Source organism: Nilaparvata lugens, chromosome 13, assembly GCF_014356525.2.
Source record: "Nilaparvata lugens isolate BPH chromosome 13, ASM1435652v1, whole genome shotgun sequence".
In the NCBI taxonomy this organism is placed as follows: domain Eukaryota; kingdom Metazoa; phylum Arthropoda; class Insecta; order Hemiptera; family Delphacidae; genus Nilaparvata; species Nilaparvata lugens.
This window is the reverse complement of record NC_052516.1, coordinates 25,434,586-25,455,749: the sequence shown is the minus strand read 5'-3', so window position 1 is coordinate 25,455,749 and position 21,164 is coordinate 25,434,586. Positions and strand designations below refer to the sequence as shown.

General features: G+C 34.9%; 1 protein-coding gene across 1 annotated transcript; it reads right to left on the bottom strand.

Annotated features, from left to right (window-relative positions):
- Positions 1-16,424: 16,424 nt before the first annotated feature.
- On the bottom strand, positions 16,425-20,829 carry LOC111055077. The gene is made up of 2 exons (XM_039440120.1): positions 19,231-20,829; positions 16,425-19,158 (listed from the first exon to the last, which is right to left on the bottom strand). The coding sequence occupies exons 1-2, from the start codon at positions 20,507-20,509 to the stop codon at positions 18,722-18,724; spliced, it is 1,716 nt and encodes a 571-aa protein (XP_039296054.1). The 5' UTR covers positions 20,510-20,829; the 3' UTR covers positions 16,425-18,721.
- Positions 20,830-21,164: the final 335 nt, after the last annotated feature.

The following is a 21,164-nucleotide window of genomic DNA, read 5'->3' as shown; positions in this document are numbered from 1 at the left end:
GTAATAACCGAAACCGGTCTTTCTAAGTATCAATAAATCTGTGGTTTTTGACAGTTCCTTAGTCTTTTTCATCCAATATGTTTTCACTGACCATATCCACTATAAAATCTCACACTGCTACTCCAAATTTTATTCTTGTTTGATGTTAAATACCTTGCTTTACACAGTAATATTGACGTGATCTTTCGTCCTCACAATATTATTAAATAAAAAATAGTAATACGATTCCACAGACCATATCCACTATGAAATCTCAACAACTCTAGTCCAGATTTTATACTGGCTCAATGCTTAATCCCTTGCTGTACACAAAGATTGATGTAATGTTTCCCTACAATATTATTAAATAAATATAGCAATACGATTTCACAGTCCATATCCATTAAGAAATCTCCACACTACTAGGCTACCGTACTCAAAATTTTATTCTGGTTTAATGCTAAAATTCCCTTGCTTTACAGTAAGATTGATGTAATACCCCTAAAATATTATGAAATGAATAGGTAGGCCTATAGTAATAAGATTTCACAGTCCACATCTAATATGAAACTTCCACACTGCTACTCTGAATTTTATTCTTGGAATGCTTAATCCCTTGCTGTACACTAAGATTAAAACAATATTTCCCTACAATATTATTGAATAAATGATAATATGATTTCACTGTCCATATCCACTATGAAATCTCCACACTACTACTCAAAATTCTATCCTGGTTTAATGCTTAATCCCTTGCTATACACTAAGATTAATATAATTTTCCCCTACAATATTATAAAATAAATAGGCCTAATAGTAATACGATTTCACAGTCCATTTCAACTATAAAGGCTTCAACACTGCTCTGAGCTTTATCCTGGCTTAATCCCTTGCATAGAACTGGATTAGAGACTTCTCTAGGGCTTTCTCAGATGCACGTGTAGAAACTTCCTGTATTTGTGCGTGATGCTAGAGAGTGCGTGACTACCGTCTCCTAGCACACGCAATCCAGGGTGCGTAAAGATAACAATGAATGAATAAAGTTGGACTATAAAGAAGTGGAATATAAATTCTATCTTGGCCAACCATGATAAGAATGGCGGTGAGTATAGTAGGCCTAAGCTTGATAGCGTCGTTTATTCATTTTCAACATAAAAAGAAGTTTCTATATAAGACCTGACACAAATAACAAACAGAGCTTTGTTATGGGTGCTGCGTTTTGCAACAAGAATTTCCATAATAATAAATGTCCTTTATTCAATTATTTAATAAAAAAGACAATACGGTACGGTAAGCCTACACAAAGCAAATTATTGTAGGCATTCAAAGGAATTTTATTTGTACGATACCTACTTTTATACTGAACTTGAGGGAATAATTGAAACTGCTCCTATTAATCATGAACTTTTTTTTTAATAATACTATGTTTTAGTTTCAAGCAACAATAATTTTTTAATTTGTCAAGTAATATTTTCTTGTCAGAATCCAATGAGACAACGCCAAAAAATGTACGGTAGGTGCAATAAAATCCAATCCTCAAAATATATTGTTCAATTTTCAGTTATCATTTTCATCAAATTTGAATTGTTCACTACACTTTATGTAGGCCTACCTACATGTTATTACCGAACTAGCAGGTAACCCGTGCTCCGCAAGGGACTAATTGAAAACTTGACCTACTGGAATCTTGAAGAATTCAAAATAGGTCTACAACCATCCTTTGGTAAATTAAGAATCTATTAATATGCAACACGTCAAGTTAATCAGTTGAGTAGCCTACCTAGTTGTCGAGAAGTGATGATGCGTCATTTGTAAATTGCCTATCTCGTACGTGTATAAGACGATTTTTTCCTTTATTAATAATAATAATAATAATAATAATATTTTCAACAAAAGTATAGCAAAACAAATGTAGGCCTAATACAGTTGAAAAACGTCACAGATAAATAACAGAAAATATCAGTCATGAAATAAAACTCTAAAAACATTTTTTAACAATTATTTATGAAATTTGCAAAGTTGTAATAGTAATTTTTCTCACTCCAACAAGAATTCGTCAACATCATAGAAAGCCTTCTTATTCAGAAATGAATACATAGTTCTGTTTTAAATTGTTCTTCCTCATCAACACGGTATTATAGAAGAAATACCGTGAGATATTATACATCTAAATAATACCGTGCTCATCAATACTTCTCAAATCAGTCGGAAGTTTCGCATTATAAATTATAGATACCCTAACTTTTTTACTGAGGATGATTCGAAAAAAGTTGCATTGTATGTTTTATAATCTTAAAGAATATGTTTTCTTCATAATGAACTCTTCATAGAATGATAGTCTCTAGCCGATTTTTGAAGACTTTTTGAAGATATTGAAAAATACTTGAATAAAATGTTACAACCATAAATTTATTAAATATATTGGATAATCAACAAACTAATGTGCGAGATAAATTACTTTTAACATGAAGAGGAGAAACCCAATTCTCCCTCCACAGTTTGTAGCATAGTCACAGACGGACATCCTGCGCACAATTGGATGCGCCGTGTCATTTCGCTTCAGGTTCTTGTGATGAACACATCTCCGTAACATACACAAACATATCACTTTGGAACATTGCCAGTGGAGGGGAGCGAAGCGTTACAATGCTCTCTCACACAGACACAAAAGAAGGAGAATGCTGCTAGGTAGTGGGAGAGATTAGTGGAGGATAGAGCATCGGACCTTTCCGTCTTTGAGAAAGAGCCGTGTTAAAAGAAATTTATCTCGCACTTTAGTTTCCAGTTTTAATATAGTGTGAGGTTTACTTTAAAATCTTCAATCAGCATTAGTTGAATGAGATGCATTAATGTTATCTACAAGGAATAATTATTGCAGTTTTAAAGTGAATATCATTATAGAGGTTGATAGGAGTAACATCATAAACTAGTTGTTCATTATTTAACCTTCCGGTAGTCGCGCTCTCCTCAATCACACGAGCAGTCGCGTGTTGTATTTTGTACAACATCCAATTTTCCAAGTGTTATGTACTCTCTGTTTACTGTCAAAACATATTAGTTAACTGTATAATTAATTTTTCCATCTTATTGGATTATTTTACGCCAGTTGGTAGCACTGAAGGCTACTGTATGTATTCTTGAAAAGAGGTCTCACTCATCATTAGTTTAAATATGTTTTTTCGAGAGTTTCTGCCCATTGTGCCAGTTCCATGAGAAATACAAGAGGTATATAGTCTAGTGAGTACTGAGTTTCCTTGTGAAGTTTAATTATATTATTTTAATACGAATAGAAACATTTCTAACCTACAAAAGTGACTACTGAAAAGAATTTCGTGTGATAAATTGCTTTGAATGAACTTTGACCTCATAGTCTGCAACTTGACGGATTGTTTCATCCCTCGTGTCTTCTTACTCAACAGTTGAAGTAGATTTGCCTTATCAGCTGCTATACCTATCATAACTGAGCGTGATACTTCCTACTCTGTTTATATCTAGGAGTTATATTCAACAATCAATCTACAATGCAATATCTTATCTTTTCAACTTGACATAGGCTGTTTTCACTTTCATCGACTGACCCACCGAAGAATACGATAAGGAATACCAGTCATTGAATTTCTATCTCACGTAGTGATCTCCCTGTTTACAACCAGCCGGCTTTTTTGCACCTGTTGATTCTCTTCTTCTGTTCTGATAGTGATGATTCACTGATTGCTTTTGTATTACACCCGCATGTTGTGAGTTCGGTCTATGATTTAACACTGCATCGTCTTAAACCTGGTTTCTGCTTCTTCCATTTTCCTTAATCCTCTCAAATCCTTTCAGGAGCTTCCCGTTTTATCCTGCTTTGGTGGCTCTCTAAGCTTTCAATTTCCTTCTCTTCCAAACCCATTTGACATATTCGATGAGATGTTGACACGAGCTGGACGCAACTCCGTGAGGTCACAGATGGAGCGCAATTTGGTAGACCTTAAGGAGGGCTTGATTAACAGTGGTGTAATAGAGATTGCGCTTAATATGCATACTGTGTTGGACTCCATTTCCAACAAATTTTCGAAAGAGGTTGTGATAGATATAATCCCACAAGTTATTTCACTGTTGAATAAATACGATGCTGCAATCAAAGTGAATGAGGATTTAAAGATTCATTTGACGAACGCTGCAGCCGAAAATAATTCTCTGAGAAATTCACTTGCACAAGAAAAGAAAATCAGAGCTAATGTTTTAAACGATTCTTTGTGCAACGAAGAGCGAGCTGATGTTGAGATAGATCAGTTGAAAATGAAACTGAAAGCCTTGAAGACTACTGCGGACGAATTGAAGGTTGAGCTCAGTTCAAGAGATGAAATTATCAATCTTTTACAGAGTGATGCGCAGCATACTGCAGATAAAATTTCTAATTTGGAAACAGAATTAACTTTATTGAAAAATAGCAGAGCACTTCCAATGAATTTCACTACTCCTAAATCAGCCTGTCGATTTCAACGATTTTCCAATGACAGCTCAATAGTGACTTCAAATCGTTTCTCAGTCTTGGATGCGGAGGAGATCGGGTCACCCATAACACAATTGACTAGAGGACAAACGGCAACATTTGATGTAAGAGCCCAGGTGCATGTAGGTGAAACCGATGCATCTGCAGTCAGGAAGAAACCAAGGAGGCCTATCAAAGAATCATCATCATTATCATCTTCAAATTCAGTGAAGAGGCGTATTGTGATACTGGCTGCAAGTCAAGGTAGAGATATGCACAATTACCTAGGTCACTTGTCCGACTACTACGATATTTTTGTGTATACTTTGCCGGGAGCTAAATTTAAACAGGTTATTGCAAATGGGATACAATTTATAAAGGATTTGACAAAATTCGATTACGTGATTGTAATGGCGGGGTCCAATGACTTTGGCAATCATGAGCCATGTGATCTCAATATCCAACAAGGAATGGATAAGCTATTGACATCGGGAATAAATACCAACTTCATTGTTTGTGCAATACCTTTTAGGTATGATATGCCTCACCACAATGACAATATACATTTTGCTAACGAATCAATCTTCGCAAGAATACGGTCTTATTGTGGAGTATCAAGAGTGATATATGGAGAAGTCAATAATAACCTGCAAAGACACCATTTCACAAGGCATGGCCTGCATTACTCAAAGGGTGGAAAACGTTTTGTAGGAAGGTCTTTGTGCGATTTTGTGACAATTGATAGCGGCATTGTCTCTAAGAAAGTCAAATCAACGCGCTACGACTCACAAAAGAAGCAAACTGCCAGAAAACCAGTTCTTTCCATTCCGATGAAAACCAACGTCGATGTCAATGCAATAATCAGCATTGATGACTCATTGACGTCAACATCAACGCCATTGATTGGTCAGCCTCGGACGATTCTGCACGGAGGATCTACTCCAGACGTTCGCCATCATAGAGACGTCATTGCAGCTCATATCCCAGATGTTCCGGAATCCAGTGCTACTGTGTCCTTCCATGACTCACTCAAAAACTCTATAAACCAATCAGGATTCGATTCAAGTTGTTCATCTGCTCGTGATCAAGTACTGAATGACGATGCAGAACTTTGTAACATTCCCTGCAGTCCCTCATTAATAACAGACTCTGTGGTAGATACTAACATTGTGCAAAGTTGTTTAAACTCAACAATCCAAGTTCAAATAGGTATAGATTAGACTCATTAAAACATACAATACCTTGCACAAGAATCGCTTATCTAAATGTTCAAGGATTGAGAGGTAAATTGAATGTTCTCAATGACTTTGTAATTAATGAAGATATTGATATTTTAGGTATAAGTGAACATTGGTTGCTCACTGATGAAATCGGATATAGTAAAATGGATGTTTGTATTGCAACAAGTAGTTACTGTAGATTATTACACAAAAATGGCGGAGTTGCAATATTTGTCAGAAAGAATCTTTACTCTCAAAGTCAAGAATTGAGTCTGAATTTTCTATGTATTGAACGTGAGTTTGAGGCCACCTGTACTATTATTAGAGCCAGGAAACTCATTATCGTATCATTGTACAGATCTCCTTGTGGAGATCCCAAAGTATTTTTAGCCAAATTGGAGGAATTGCTTCTATTTTTGTCTAGACAATGCTATAATGACCATACTATTGTTCTTGGTGGAGATCTTAATTCTGCTTTTGATGTCAATCATGAAACTTGTCATTCCAATAATTTGAAAAATCTATTGAGACAATTTAATCATCGTATTTTCAATACTCTGCCCACTAGAGACCAAGCATGTCTCGATAATATTTTTTCAAACGTTCAACCTGATATGATAAATTCAAGTGTCATAGGATTTTCTTACTCTGATCATGATTGTGTCACGATATGTGTGCCCTGTAGTTCTGTTGAGTCTAGTTCTAACGATTTTGTCACTATTACTTCAAGACCTGTTACTAAAGATAAATTACTACAATTTAATCGGTCTCTAAATTTAGTGAATTGGTGTGCTGTCATGGAAAAGTCAGATGCAAGTGATATATTCGAATCCTTCCTCAATACAGTTTTATATTATTTCAATCTAACTATCCCTAGAAAGACCTGTAGAAAAAAAGTTTCCCAAGTTAATAATAGAAAGAATTTCAAATGTAAGGCTGACTGGTACACACCTGAACTTGGTAAGATTAAGATTCTACTCACTCTCTTACATGAAAACTTCAAAAAACAAAAAACCGAACATTCGAAAACACTTTATCTTAGATGCAGAGCACTGTACAGAAATTCATTGGATGAAGCCAAGAGGGATTCTGTCGCATCAATCATTGAATCTTCTAATAACAAATGTAAGAAAGCATGGCAAATTATCAAAACTTTATCCTCCAACAAGAATGTTGTAAACTTATCTACTCCTGAACCAAACAAACTTAATAATTATTTCATTCGATCAGTAGATGATGTGCACGAGAAGATAGACAAGCCATCAATTACAGCCAGTGCATTGCTCAATGATAATGTCAATAAAGTGCAAAATAGCTTATTCTTTTTTCATGAGGTGAGTCAAGAGATGATTTTTAAAGTGGTTCATAATCTTAAAGTTTCGAAGAGTGAAGATTTCTATGGTTTATCAAGCTGTCTTCTCAAAAATATTGCTCATTCTGTAGTGCCATTACTGACCATTTGTATTAACAGGTGTATTACACAGGGTGTTTTCCCCGATGTATTAAAAGTCTCCAAAGTTGTTCCCGTTCATAAGAAAGGCTCAAAAGAGGAACCTTCCAGTTATAGACCCATCCAAATAGTGCCTGTCTTCTCCAAGGTTCTAGAAATTGTCATGTATATACAGGTGTATGAATACTTGGTAAATCTTGGGGTACTATCGGAGCATCAATTTGGTTTTGTGAAGGGAAGATCCACTAATGACGCCTTTGATGCACTTATAAAATTTGTAATTGAGTCTTTTGAAAACAGGTGCTTTGCTCAGGCTGCCTTCTGTGACCTGAGCAAGGCATTTGACTGCGTGAATCATGATATTTTGCTTGAAAAATTAGCTTATTATGGAGTCAGTGGAAGGAGCCTTAGTCTTTTTAGATCGTACCTTGGCGATCGCCAGCAAGTTGTTTGTGTAGGAAATAAGAGATCCGACCTTGCTAAAGTAAAGTACGGCGTCCCCCAAGGATCAATATTGGGACCACTCCTCTTTGTATTGATGATAAACGATCTTCCTCTCACAATCAACAGCAAGACTGTGTTGTATGCTGATGACACTACTTTTCTTAATTCTCATTCAGATGCACACACTTTACATAATATGACAGCTGATACCTTGGCGGAAGCTTCCAAGTGGTTCAGAGCTAATGGCTTTAAATTGAACGAGGATAAAACTCAGCTTATGACATTTGGTCTCAGGGATTACACACACAACAATAACAATAGTTTAAAGTTTTTAGGCTTAATGTTTGATCACAGGTTGACCTGGGAACCCCACATAAATTTCGTTTCTGCTAGGTTATCTAGGGTTATCTTTTTGTTAAGGCAGTTGAAGAATCTTGTACCGGAAAAATACCTCAGAAGCTCATATTTTGCTTTTTTTCAAAGCATAATTGCATACGGAATTTTAGTATATGGAAACAGCTGCCACATCAATAAGGTCTTGCTTTTGCAGAAAAAGGCTATCAGAATATTGACAGGTGCAGGGTATCTAGATCACTGTCGACCTCTTTTCAAAAAAACAAAAATATTGACTGTCATAAATCTCTATATATTTCAAGTAATCATGCACACTAGAAAGAATCTCCATAGCTTGAATAAAAGATCCAATATTCATGCTTATGACACCAGGAAAAAAGACCACATTGATATTCCATATCAACGTCTTGTCATAAGCATGAAACACTATGACAGCATAGGCTTGAGAATGTACAATAAGTTGCCATTGGATATCAAATGTTGTGAAAATATTGTTATTTTTAAAAAATTACTTTTTGAGTGGCTGGTTTTGAGACCTTTCTATTGTTTGACAGAGTTTTTCGATTCTACTTGATGTAATTCTACTTTGTGACTTTAAACTATTGTTTTGACTTTATTATTTCGTAATTGTATTACCATGACTTTGTCAATTACCTATATTGGTCTACGACAATAAAATCTATTTATTTATTTATTTATTATTTATTTATGAACATTTGGATGATTACCGTACCATTTCATAGCCCAATATGGTACATCAAGCAAAGCCATCAATTCTGTATTATTGGTTCGTTCACAGTCCCCGTATACAGTTTTTCCCTATCTTATGCCCAGTCGCGACTAAATGGCACCTAAAGACTGAACCATTGCTCGGTTGATACCGCAACTCAGTGGAGTGATGGGGGATAGTTTTGGAATGCATAGGTAGATCATTCACTGACACCACCCCATTCAATAGTTTTGTGCAGCAAAAAACTGACACTGTTGTACTTTTTACAACAGCGCGATTGCCGGAAGGTTAAATAACTAATGTGATTGAGACAATGTGAAGTCTTCTAATTGAATAGTAGGCTCACCAATTAAATTAAGTTTACTTAACTTAATCCGACTCATCACATTCATTCAACATACAATTAAACCAATCCAAAACATATTATAGGATCTTGACTTGATTTTGGCGCAAACCACATGCGTAACTTGGCTAAGTTACATAGTAGTGTAAATGGATGGTTCATCGCCAACAACTCAAGAGTACTATCATCTCATTTGATGGCGATGAACCATCCTGGTAGGTTCTAGGACATCAATTCATTTGATGGATCAACTCGGGAGTACTATCAACTCATTTGATGGCGATGAACCATCCATTTACACTACTTTACATGTTGATGATGCACTAATTCTATGAATCAATCAATAGAGTATAAATATAGCATAAGAAGATATCCCATGGTATAGGGCGTTTATTTGGCAAATTTCACTGCCAACCGAAGCTGATAGTCCTAGTAGTTACTTTTGTTTTTGGTGAAGCTATGTGACGCTGGTAGTCTCTCATACTGTGCACTCCCTTCTTACACTCTCATCCCAGCAAAACAGTAATAATAATACAGTAGTCGACAGTAATCGGCTTGAAATTTGGAATATGAACGACCTATACCATGTGATCTTCTTATGCTATCCTTTCTCTATCACCATAAATGATATAGTATCACCACAGAATGATATAGTATCACACATTAATGGAAATAATATAAAACATGTAGTACCATTTATTATTAAAAACTTTTCAATTTAAAATAAAGGGTACTAACTTAAAAATAGAGGGCAAAATCTTTAAAATAAAGGGTACTAGCTTTAAAATAAAGGGTAGCCTACTACAAGTTTTTATATTGTTTTTATTAATTTGATACCAAACTTTGAATGAATTTTACAAACCATGGGATAATTCTTATGTTATCTCTTCTCCATGGTATAAGGATCACAGGTGCTGTATTAAGTTTTGCTGAATTCATTCAATCAAAGCATTTTCACCTTCAATACTATATTATAATAGAGAAGTATCTAATTTTCACACTATTTTTAACAAAAATGTTCAGAGATTAAAGCTAACAGTGATATATTTGAGGTTGGTCAACAAAATAAACATCATATTGACAATTTTAATATTATACATACATTATTTATTCATATTCACTGTACATAGAACAAGTGAGGGTGATATCTCTGATTTACAAAAATTCCTTCATAATAAATGATTATTCACTGAATACAATGGAATTTATTTGAATAGCAAGACAATCACATCCCAAGAGCACGCCAATACAAAAATTATGGATTTTTATTTTGAAATTTTTTCCCAAATTACATATAACCAGATAAATACTGCCTTACAATACAATGCGAAATTGACAGATTATGACTGTATTCATAATAGGCCTACTGTGTTATTATGTATTATCACAATATATATATACTAATCATTTGATGGTAGCATGAAATATATGAAGTGAAAGACAGTCATGCGGAAAATGCTGTATCCTGCTGTGATAATTGGCCTGCTATTCCTAATTTGAAATTATTATTCATAATAATATCAAGAGCTATTTTTGAACTGTTCAACCAACTGTTTTTTATGAGTTTCTTATAAAATTTCTATCTTAAGTTATACCTGAGTAATTTTTGTCAAGTGAGATTTGTATATTCTTCAATGTCTTCTTATTCTCTCTGACATTTTATTTTTTATGACCCTCCAATTTTCAACAACCAAATTTTAATTTTTGTATTCTTTGTTCCTGTTTATATCGTAGGTTTTTTTTGTACAAAGAATAAAAATCTACTATCTTAAATTCTCTGAACTGTGTTGTATAGTTTGTTTTTCTATATTAAATCAGTTTAAATCTTTGAAATTGTTTCAAAAATATTGATTAAGAAGAATAAAGCTTATATAAATGGCGGCAAAATGAAAGAAAATAATTATTAGGCAAAACAACAAACTGAAGAGTTGAAAAGTAATTAATTCTGTCTGAGTTGGTGTAATCAATTCGAAAAATAAAGTTTTTATTCTATGGCATAATGCTGTCAGTGTACAAAAATTAAAATCTGATAATTTTCCAAAATAAATAAAGCTTTAATTATTGAAGTGTTTTACATTAGAGTTTCCAATTCCAGTCACCCGTGTGACTAGATTTACATCTTGAAAATATAACAAGAAGATTGTGTTTAAACTAACTTCATGAAAGTTATAAATAAGAAAAATGAAATTGTTTCTTGGATTTCAACTAGGTTTTATATTAACTATGGTACTTACAGTCTAGAATTGACATAATTGCATAAATGTTATTGTCTCAAAGTGTGGACTGATCAACGAAATTTCAAAAAAATTCAAAGCAGAGAAAACATGACTTAAAAACAGCCCATCCTTGTGATTGCTGACTAATTGATGGATGAATTATTTGACAGGAATTTAGTTTTCAATTGTTAGTATTAGTTTCTTCATTTGTTTTCTTAGTTTCTTCAATAGTTTTCTTGGTTTCTTTATAATTTTTCTTAGTTTCATCATTAGTTTTCTGTGTTATAAGATTGATTGGACGATACTTAGCAATGGTCTGATGAGGTCTCATAACGGAAAAATTGAATACAAAATTGTCGTGTATTTTATGATAAGCAGGAAGCCTATCAAAAATCACTTTCACAAAGTCTCAGTACATTTTCCTGGTCAAACTAAACACAACAAGTCCACTGTCCTCGTCACCTTTCCAGATACCAAAGCACGCGAGTGCACACAGCTGTCTCTGCCTCGTGTTTGTGAGATGCCTCGGCCACACAGATCTGAGACACTTTATTGGACTTCGTGCAGAAAGCATCAATGCGGCAGGTCCATTGGGTGTTCGCCCCGAACGCGTCAGGCTTGTGCACTATCTGTCAACACAAACAAATCATTAAATTCGACATTAATCTTAAACCCTGTTTCTATAGTGAGGTCCATGTTATAATGGCAGTTTTTGGTAAACATTAGTGTTGCTATCCTTGTCTATCATCTTCATGTAGTGAGATCCACGTAAAGGTGGGTTTTCGTTTGTGCATAAACTTCTGCAATTGACGACGACAGGCATTGTAGTCTGAATTCATTCATATTGTCCGAATTTCAAGTGTGCTAAAATAGCTGATCCAATAACTTTTCGTTATTTGTTTCAATTATCTAAGAATAAAAATATTTCAAATAATAGCAAAATATTGCCATTTAGAAACTTGGCCTCTCCCATTAAAATATGATTGAACATAAAATATTGCCATTTAGAAGTATAAACTTAACCTCCCATATTAAAATATGATCGAACATAGACTTTTAGGTTATCTAGACAAATTGAAATCTACTCAATCTGAGATCCTCACCATGTCTTGGTCGACAACAGCATTTACGCACAAACAAAACGCACCTTTACAATGACAGTATTTGATTAACATTGGTGTTGCTATCCTTGTCTATCATTCGACAAAGCAAGCAGCAATATCCTTTTCTGGCTCTGCAACATTGCCAGATCGTTTGCCAACAATGTAGAAATATAATTGACAAAATATTTCATTTCAAATCATGAAAATTTATCATTGGATCATTGAAACATATTCTCTTGACAAATATAATTTATTGTTATAAACAAGAATTAACAGTTAATATTACATTAAGATATACCTATATCAGCTATCCTCTACAGAAGGCAGTGGCAAGGCAGAGAATCGGCAAAGCTGCTCTTCTATATTTCTCCACAGCCATCATAACGTGGATCTCAATGAGACACTTATTAAATTTAATGGACTATTAAGGCTGTTCGATATACTTTTTTCTATTATTTAGTAAATTGTATAATATTTTTCAATATAATTTATAGAATTATATTTAATTTTCATAGATCATTATAGTTATGAGTGAGAAAAAGTGGCAACTGAAATTTTCAAGTGGTCTAATAAGTGAGTTATGGGTTGTTGAAGTGCTGAATTTCCAGATTCCGTTTCCTTTTCAGATCATAAACGGTGGTTACTGGTTAGAACGCAATCAGTATGGTGCATCTTATCACTTTAGTTCCCCCCTCTCTCTCTCTACCTAACTCTATCTATCTCCCCGAGGAGGAGGAGAAGAGTGCTATCTCCCGGCAGAGCTGGCTGAGACCCCCAGTCATCGTTAAAACCGCAACGTTACAACCGCATAAAATAAGTCAATCCGCATTTTATGTATTTTCCTCGGTCCTCCTTATTTTGTAAACCCCTCTAAGTTACCCCGTGTTGTTCAAACGGTTTCGACTATATTATTAGAACTTCTCTTAAAGATTCAAAGAATGTATCTTTCCAAACTAAAACATTTTATTCCCCATATCGTTCATAAATAAGAAAAGTAACATTTTATGTAAATTCGATAACTTGTTTATTTTGGCATTAATTGCGAAAAAACAAATATTAGAGCAAAGCCAATGATATACTGAATGTATTAGAAAAAACTCCAATGGAAAATTAGAAACCGTTTATAATCTGGAAAGAAAACGGAATTTAGCACTTCAACAACACATAACTCGCTTATTTGACCACTTAAATATTTCAGTTGCCACTTTTTCTCACTCTTCTAATGATTTTAACAATTATATTGAAAGAAATATCCAATTTGAATAAAAATGTGTACCAAACAGCCTAAAGCCTAAGATTTGATAATTAATTTATCTTAAATTTGATAAACCATCAGATTTAATAAGAAGTGCCCCAAAAAAAAAAAAAACTTAAAATTGATATTCTATTGTTATGGAAATTTATCTTATTTTTTATTACAAGGGTACATATTGTATTTTATAAGTGTTTTGGTGACATAAAAACCTTTTTCCTCCACCTACTGTCTAAAGTACTTACTTTACTCCCTGAAACCTAATACTAAAATGTCACTTTTTCGCTCTCGGTAGTAAAAAACAGAAAAACTCCCTAGGGAGTAAAAGTGACTCCATTTAAATAACATGGGGAGCATCTCTATTTTGAAACTTACATTGTAATATGTTAGAAGGTCTAAGCTCAGATGAGAAAGCATGATAGAGGTGTCTGTCATTGATTCAACTGAATTCAATACCACAACCAGAAATTTGATCAACTCATGAAATATATGTTTGTATGATAATTATTATATTCTTAATATTAGTAGATGATAAAAATTTATACAATTTTAAAAATATTTTATTCTGTTCAAAATACCAGCCAACAAATATTTTTGATCTGCAATTCAAATCTGAACCGCGTGATCTGGAGTCAGCCATTTTTGGTAGCTGCTCAGCTGATATAATTGTTACAACTTTTGCCTATAGATAGTGCAATTGGCAGTGCCAATCAGACAACCGGTTTTTAGGTTTTAGATTTAGGTTATGTTGTTAGGAATCATTGTCACCAATACATAAGTTATTAGAATGATTTTATTTGCAGTTTCTATAAAAAAATGTACATGGAGGAAAAATGTTGTGTACACTGTACATCACGAGCGAAAAATACTTTTTCTCCCTCAGGAAAATTGCTGCCCTCGGCTTCGCCTCGGGCTTCAAACTTTTTCCCACAGGGAGAAAAAGTTGTACTTTTCACTGTAGACATACAATTAACTATTTGTCATACTTAATTGCAGCTGTTTTCCATACATCAAATCAAGCCGGTAAACAGCTGTTTTCAGAAAAAGAAAACATGTGATTTTCATTACAGCATACTATACTGTAAAGAGATCATAATGTTCTCTTTACAGTCGAGTATGTTAGGACTCTACTGAGTCCTAATATCATCTGAGTAATTAATATACTAACTCAAATAATTAGAGAACTCATTTAAGGAGTTTCAAGTTATAAGAACTCATCTGACATCTTATAATTTAGGCCTGTATTATTTTATTTGAGCTCAAAGGGTCTGTCTTTTATGAACTAGGCGCTACGGGCTAGGCCATGTTTATAGAATGCAGTAGCTCGAGCAGCAGCAGGTAATGGTTTCTGTTTCTCAGCAATATTATTCTTTCTCAGATAAGTATGACAAAAAATATTGTACATAACTTGTATGGTAACGCATTTACCTTATTCGTATGATAATTCTGCCCTCAACTACGTTTCTGGCAGAAACAATCATACTTATGCGGTAAATTATCGTTACCGGACTTGTTACATAAAGTACTATTTCTAAACCATGATTAAAAAAGATACCAGTAGCAACATTTCAAGACAATTAAAATTGTCTTGAAATTTATTTCTTTAAATTGCGGATGATGACCACATAAGCATTTTTGCTTGTGCGTGGGTAATGAGAAGTGCAAGGGTGATTCATGAGATGATCAAACGTCCATGCCTATTCGATGGGATTAGAACCCGTGACCAGGTGAGCACTAGCACTGGATATGTGATATGACAGTATTGTTATTATTAGCTATAACAGTGTGATTTTTCAATGATTGATTGACAATGTTTAATTACCTGAACAGAATTGAAGCATATTAGTTACATCACTTTGTCAAGTCAGTTTGTTGTAACAGCTTATAGATCGCACATTGCCTGTACCTTTCAATTATTTAATTATTATTAAATGAAAATCCCAATTAAATCACCCCAAAGACTTCTGCTACTGCAGATATTGACAATGGAAATTCGATGAGCGCTACTATAAAAAAATTATTTGCCAGCCCAGGAATCGATCCACTACCTCCTAATTGCCAGTCAGGAATGCTTACCCTTACACCAAACTGACAATCTCTGGAAAGCAGCACTCATTGTATATGAAGCCATAGCAGCCAGGCCAGCCAGTCTACAGATGGAAATTATTGAGAGATTGCATTCATTCAAATGCTAATGAATTAATAATTCTTATTAAACAAAAATCCCAATTAAATGTTGAGAATTATGATTTTAATTATGTGTTAAAATAAATAATTATTTTTTAAAACCCGGGTTGTCATTCCAGTTTCTCAACTACTGATAAGTGGAATCTAGCTTAACCCAGACACCAGTAACAAAATTTATTACTTTATTTATAATTCATTATTATACATAATGAATACATAATTATTTATAAATAATTAATAATTTATTTATAAATAATTGATAATTTATTTATTAATCTATGTGAGTATTATCCAGAAATAAAAACTCAAGAATGATAGGTTGAAATGAGTATGTTCTACTAACCTTGAGTTTCAAGTTTTGGAGTAGATAGTTGAGTCTAAGCAAAGTCTTCTTGGCTTGCTCGTCCTTTAAGCACATGATGGCAATCGATCCCAGGGGTCCTGCACGCTGCCGAACGTCCTGCAATGTTATCTCATGAACACTCTTCAGATATGGCCGCATATTCACTTTAACATAGAACTTGACTGATTCTTTGGCAAGTCCAATTTTCCATTTGTCTGTAATATCATCATCATTCATCGTAATCACCCAGTCAGAATTTTCCCCAAATGCATCAGCCAGCTTTCTTTTATTAGAAGATATGGACAGTGTAGGCGTGTTAAGAGAAACTGTTTTATTTTGAGATAGGGAAGGTATTTCATGTTTCTATTGGATGCTGGAGACACCACGGGTTTATTAGTTTGAACATCAACAGTCTTCGAAAGAGCTTTCACATTTGCAGCTGTCTCTTTGCTTTTAGACGAGGAAGGTGCATCTTTGATTATTTCGGGAGTTGAAGACACAGAGGGTTTACATGATGCAACTCTCACATGTTTTAAAGGAACGTTCGCACTGCTGGTTGCCTCTTCGTTTTGAGGTGTTGATGTATCTGATTACAATTAGGATTCACACTTTACTTGTTTCAACACTCTTAGATGTTGAAGGAACGTTTTCACTTTGATTTTGAGATGTGGACGGTTTTTTATATTTTTATTAGAAGTTGAAGACACTGTGAGTTTAGCCATTAATGCACTTCAAGATACACATTCACTAGTCTTTTGATTTTGAGACAGGGGAGTTTTTACCTAGTTCTAATTAGTAGTTTGAGTCACTGTGGGTGTGTGTTTAAAACACACTGGTTTACTGAGTATCTTTGTTCAATTTTGTAATGACAAAATCAAAGATACATTAGGAAGCATGGAAAGGTAGAAATTCAGTGGAATACCGCCACATTGTCTCTGATTTTGTCTCCGCACTAGTCTTCATTTTGTTTGGTTTTGCCACTGCATTTATACCTAGGTTCTTAGCTTTTGGAACCTGTTTCAAGATGTTTACATTTGAGGGCCCTGTCGGTCCACCAGAAGCAGTTTGGCCACTTGCAGTCTTGTTTGAGACATTTTCAATTCCTTTGAGTTGGTCCAAAGAAATGATTGAACCTGGATTAATTACAGTTTCACTTCCATCTGCGTTTTGCACTTTTATAGGAACAGCCTTGGCATGGCTTGAAGTAATTGCAGATTTACCTGGAGGAAGCTTGCTATTCTGTCCCTTCTCCATCAATGTAGCCTGTGATGGCATTGTTTGATCCCAGTTTGTCATTCCTCCACTGAGATGGCTGTTATGAAGATTTGGTTGAGGCTGGTACAAATTCGATTGTGGTTGATGGAAATTCAAATCTAGGTTCTGAGCTCTTGGAACCTGTTTCAATATGTTGACATTTGAGGGCTCTGCCGGTCCATCAAAGGCAGTTTGGTCACTTGCAGTCTTGTTTAAGAGATTTCCAATTCCTTTGAGTTGGTCCAAAGAAGTGATCGATCTTGGATTAATTACAGTTTCACTACCATCTACTTTTTGCACTTTTATAGGAACAGCCTTGGCATGGCTTGAAGTAATTGTAGATTTACCTGGAGGGAGCTTGCTATTCTGTCCCTTCCCCATCAATGTTGCCTGTGATGGCATTGTTTGACCCCAGTTTGTCATTCCTTCACTGAGATGGCTGTTTTGAAGATTTGGTTGAGGCTGGTACAAATTTGATTGTAGTTGATGGAAATTGACTTGAGATTGAGGATACATAGGTTGAGATTGGTGATGCATCGCTTCAGGTTGATGATACATTGATTGAGGTTGAGGATACATGGGTTGAGGTTGGGGATACATAGATTGAGGTTGAGGATACATGGGTTGAGGTTGAGGATACATGGGTTGAGGTTGAGGATACATAGATTGAGGTTGAGGATACATGGATTGAGATTGAGGATACACGGATTGAGGCTGAGGATACATAGCTTCAGGTTGATGCAAGTTGACTGGAGGCTGATGGCTGTTTGGTTGTGGCTGATGATAATCAGGTTGAGGTTGATTACAATTTGCTTGTGGTTGATAATCCATTGACGCTCCAACTCCAAATGATCCACTTCGCTGTTCATAGGAAAGTCTGTCGGTATCAGTAATTTCCTTCAATCTTCTGTCTCTATCCCTGTGAAATTCTGAACCTTTTTCCAATCTTCTCCTCGACCTGCAGTCTTTCCCATCATTGTCAGAGTCAGAATTTGAGCGCCTCCTAAAAAGTGGTCTGGGTTCTAGACGTCTATCATTCAAATACCTTTGATCATCATATTCACCACTTGTTGGAGAATCTCTATCCTTCCTTCTTCTTAAACATTCATCATCATTGGACATGCTGGAATTTCTACTATTATGCCTGGATACTGGAGACCTACAATGAGTTGAATCATCACGCCTTCTTTTCACAGATCTGTCATCATTATCCAGCTTTCTTGATTTGTTTCTATCAGAATAGTGTTCTGAAGATTTGTCTTTTCTACTATAATGTCCATGTTCTGGAGATATATCTTTTCTAGTATGTTGTCCACGTTCTGGAGATTTGTCTTTTCTACTATAATGTCCATGTTCTGGAGATATATCTTTTCTAGTATGTTGTCCACGTTCTGAGATTTGTCTTTTCTACTATAATGTCCATGTTCTGGAGATATATCTTTTCTAGTATGTTGTCCACGTTCTGGAGATTGTCTTTTCTACTATAATGTCCATGTTCTGGAGATATATCTTTTCTAGTATGTTGTCCACGTTCTGGAGATTTGTCTTTTCTACTATAATGTCCATGTTCTGGAGATATATCTTTTCTAGTATGTTGTCCACGTTCTGGAGATTTGTCTTTTCTACTATAATGTCCATGTTCTGGAGATATATTTTTTCTAGTATGTTGTCCACGTTCTGGAGATTTGTCTTTTCTACTATAATGTCCATGTTCTGGAGATATATCTTTTCTAGTATGTTGTCCACGTTCTGGAGATTTGTCTTTTCTACTATAATGTCCATGTTCTGGAGATATATCTTTTCTAGTATGTTGTCCACGTTCTGGAGATTTGTCTTTTCTACTATAATGTCCATGTTCTGGAGATATATCTTTTCTAGTATGTTGTCCACGTTCTGAAGATTTGTCTTTTCTACTATGATGTCCACGTTCTGGAGAATATCTGCATAGTTCTCTGGAATCAGACCTACCTTCTTTCTTGCATGCCCGATCAGATCTTTTGTCTTTCTGATTATTTTTTCTGGATTTATCAGCTTTCTGGTCAGGTTCACGTGAACGAGAATTTCCATCTCTCTCCTTTGATCTGATTTCGGTTAACAAATCTGATCTTAGTTTTGATAAGACAGAATATGGAATAAGTTTTGTTTTCAGTGGTTCATCAGCTTGGTCTGGATTTATCCCATTATCTTTCTCCAGCTTAATATTTATGCTCTCAAGATTTGTATTGTTTACACTTGTAGATTTCCTGTTATCATAAGCTGGGAGTACAGATGTTTTCGAAGTGGTCAGTGGAACCTTTGATTGGCGATGTTTCTCTAAAATACTTCTTATTCTTTCAACCATCTTATCAGTGACAAGTGAATTTTTCAACTGGCGATGATTCTCTAGAGGCAAATCACTATCTCTCTTTTCTAAAGAACTGTTATCTTTAACCATTGCTTCCCTACAAATTTCACTATGATATTCTAAACTTTTATCTTCACGTTTGTTACTATTATGAAGCAAAAAAAGTGATTTTGATGAGATGCTCTGCAAATTTGGAGCCATGGAAGAATTATCAACACCTTCCCCATCATCTTCATGCAATACGTAATCACCATAGATGGTGTGGAAAGCTGTATCCAAAATACTACCTCCACGGTCCTCCCTAATTGGAGAAGGGTTTTGAGGAACACCAACTTTCTTGATAGAAGATGTTTCACTGTTTTGAATGTTCATTTCAGTCATATTCCCGGAGTTATCTCGATCAAAAAGGAAATCTTGATTTCTCTTAGTAAAGGATGGCGAATAGTTATCATGAGTCTTTTCACTTGGTTGTGTAGTTTCATTGGAACTGGTTGGTCTTTCGATATGACTCTGTGGTTTGGACCTCAATACTTCAACTAATGTCTTATAAAATCTATTCCGCAGTACAGCATGCTTGCTGGTGAAAACATCTTTTGACATTTCTTCCACTTGAGTCATTATTGAAAATGGATAGGAGCACTTTCTAAATGTAATATTGAAGAAAATCTCTGTAAAATACAAAAGTTTTTCAACCGGAAAAGATTCACAATTAGCTAGCATAAAATTCCTCTTCAGATCCCACTGTTCATCAGTATCTAAAGCATCACGATACTGGTCAACTGTCCATTTGTCTACGAAATCTAGTCTTAGTGACATTTTACAAATCAATAACTCACCAACAGAAACCCAAGTTAAATCACACTTTGCATCTTAATAATCAAAATACATTATAATAACCAAACATAACTAGAGATTAAATCTACACTCTGCAGAGCCAGCCAACTTTTGATATTTACGGATTGTACAACGTATGGAATAATGAGATATTCACTGACCATCAATAAACAAAACTAAACAGAAAATCAATTACTTATCTATTACAAATTCTGTACTCAAGCAAAATTCTAAATTCCATTGATTGATGATAAAATAACATAACCTAATTCTTATTTCTCCGAAAATTTATTGACAAAACCTAATTCCACTGCATTGTTGGCAGGCGACGCGCGTCTCGCTGTAGGAATGTTCCTGTAGTATGCGCAAGCGCTTGTAACGTATTTGTTAGAGCAGTTCCGGTCACTGTGATAACTATTACTGCGCAGTGACTGGCATTCAGTGAAACAGCAACTGATTCGCGCCAATGCACAAAAACACAACATAACCTCTTTATCACATCAAAACTTGTAACATCAGTTCATAACATCTTGAACGCTTGTAATTTGTAATACATTTTTTGTGGGAAACAAATTTGAATGTGTCCCAAATATTTGAGGGGGCCCAGGGGTGCCGGGGGCAGAATTTGAAAGGTCTG

Coding starts and splice junctions, on each gene's coding strand:
- LOC111055077 (XM_039440120.1), bottom strand. CDS start 20,509: ATGTCACTAAGACTAGATTTCGTAGACAAATGGACAGTTGACCAGTAT. Junction 19,159..19,230: donor ATCTTCAGAACGTGGACAAC/ATACTAGAAAAG, acceptor AACGTGGACAAC/ATACTAGAAAAGATATATCT.